Raw genomic sequence first — 1,942 nt, 5'->3', positions numbered from 1 at the left:
AAGGACTTAGGCACAGCAAAGACTTCAGATAAACTTGGAAGAACACTTGAATTTCCATTTTTTATCTATGGATTATTTTCTTTGTTAAATTCCTGGGGTTTTAGTTCTTTTTCTTCAAGGCAGCTTTTCAAAATACAAACTAGTAAGAGCCTGGGAAAGACAGAACTACCCTAACAGGTGAGGGAAAAACTCTCAGTGCACTTTTTATTCTGTATATGAATTAACTACTGGGAAGATTCACCAAAAAAAAAAAGATCACCAGCAAGATACTGAATTTTGAAAATAACACTGAAAGTTTTTAAAACTGCACTCCATAAAATTTCTGAGCAACATCAGAATGTTAGAGGGCTGTCAATTTCCTTGTTTTCTGTAGCAAATTTTCACTGATGGCAGTAGAGAACTGAGTCAGGGGCTGAAGATGCAAAAACAAATAAAACTAAAGATTCATGGTAGCTACTTACCTACCATGGCTATTCATTCTTCTCTTTTTTCACTCAGTGCTGTTTTATAATACCCTTGACCCCACCATATAATTTCAAGGAAATATATGTTGATTTGAATATTAGCTTGGTTCCTTTCCTGTCTTTGAACCTTACAGGGGATATAAATGACAAATAAGCATGCTATAACAATCACAGGAGCTGCTGTCCATCAAACTGGTGACTCTGAACGAAGGCTGCTTTAAGTAATGCATATGAACATGCGAACTGTCTCCAAAATGCATGGTCATATTAAATAAGTCTCGTACATATGTACATACAGACCAGTAACAAAACTCAAATATTATAGTCCTACCCACTTCTATTCAATAGTGCAGTTTCTAACTGTTGCATATACTGTAGCTGCTCAAAGAGCTGAATAAAGTGAGTGTAGCCATTTTTTTTCAGAGAAAAATAGTCATATAAAAAGTTTTAAGTACAGTAAAGTGAGAAAATTCCCAGAGCTCTCACTTCATTTCCTCTTTGGTTGCTAATTAGGATTTGACGAGTTTGAAACCCTGTCCTGTGTCCAGCACTGTGGGAAGAAACCAACTCATTTTCAATCTTTTCAAGCACCTAAAGCACGCTTTACAAACCCAGAACAGATTGAGACCACAAAACCAGTTTGCCAAATGTACTAACGGATAGGTGATACGTGGAAAGTATATCATCCAATGTTTGGCAACATCACTTCCTGTTGGCAAATGCAAAGTGTAGTCACTCCAGTGTTTTGACACACCATACAGCGCTTTCACTGTACGTCCCTTTTCGGACCAGCTGATGTTGCTGTCGGGGTTACAGTTGTACTCAACCCACTGCCTGGTGAAGTCACCAAGCTGTGGAGGGTCTGCTTCCTCGATGTCTACAACTCTGGCCATTTCTGCTCCTTGCACTGCAACATACTGGTCATTTACTTTTCTTACTTCTTTAACCCAAGGCTGAGAGTTCTCACAGTCTAAAACGATGATGAGTCGAGAACAAAAAGTGCCGTTCTTTTCTCTCCACCACTCCAGAAGTGTGTCAAGTCGTAAAGCATCACCTCCTACCACAAGGGAAAAATATTTAAGATTAGCAGAAAGAAACAGAAACCTCTGTAGAATTTTGACTGCGGGTTCCAAGAATCCCTTACTTTAACAACCTGGACAGAGATAACAGTTTTCAACTGATCTTCCCTGCTTGTAGATGTTGCCCATCTCCAGAGAGATATTAACTGATTCCACCTGACCTGCTGTGGCAGATGAGGCCCTTAGCTCACCCTTGATTTAAAAAAAAAAAAAAAAAAATAAAAAAATTCCCCTCACAGGGTGAAAGAAATTACAACCTGTTGAAGAGATCTGGGAATAGCTAAGCAAAGGAAGAAAACCTGAAATTGAGTTTCTTTTGTATTAAATTCTTAAAAATCTTCAGGGGAAAAAAGGACTCTTTTTAATATGTTTTTATTAATATTAAAAAGGACTCCTCTT

General features: G+C 38.0%; 1 protein-coding gene across 1 annotated transcript in view; it reads right to left on the bottom strand.

The window, feature by feature from the left end:
• Positions 1-672: 672 nt before the first annotated feature.
• The window catches only part of LOC104463835 (transmembrane protein 168), a gene marked incomplete at its 5' end in the record, with an annotated part of 5,444 nt that continues 4,174 nt past the window's right edge, over positions 673-1,942 (bottom strand). Inside the window, one exon of the mRNA XM_010076322.1 lies at positions 673-1,521. Coding sequence (XP_010074624.1) covers positions 974-1,521 — 548 coding nt within the window. The remainder of the gene's footprint in view (positions 1,522-1,942) is intronic.

Source organism: Pterocles gutturalis, unplaced genomic scaffold (genome assembly GCF_000699245.1).
Source record: "Pterocles gutturalis isolate BGI_N339 unplaced genomic scaffold, ASM69924v1 scaffold22888, whole genome shotgun sequence".
NCBI lineage: Eukaryota > Metazoa > Chordata > Aves > Pterocliformes > Pteroclidae > Pterocles > Pterocles gutturalis.
Note: the sequence above shows the minus strand (reverse complement) of the source record. Positions and strands in the feature narration are given on the sequence as shown.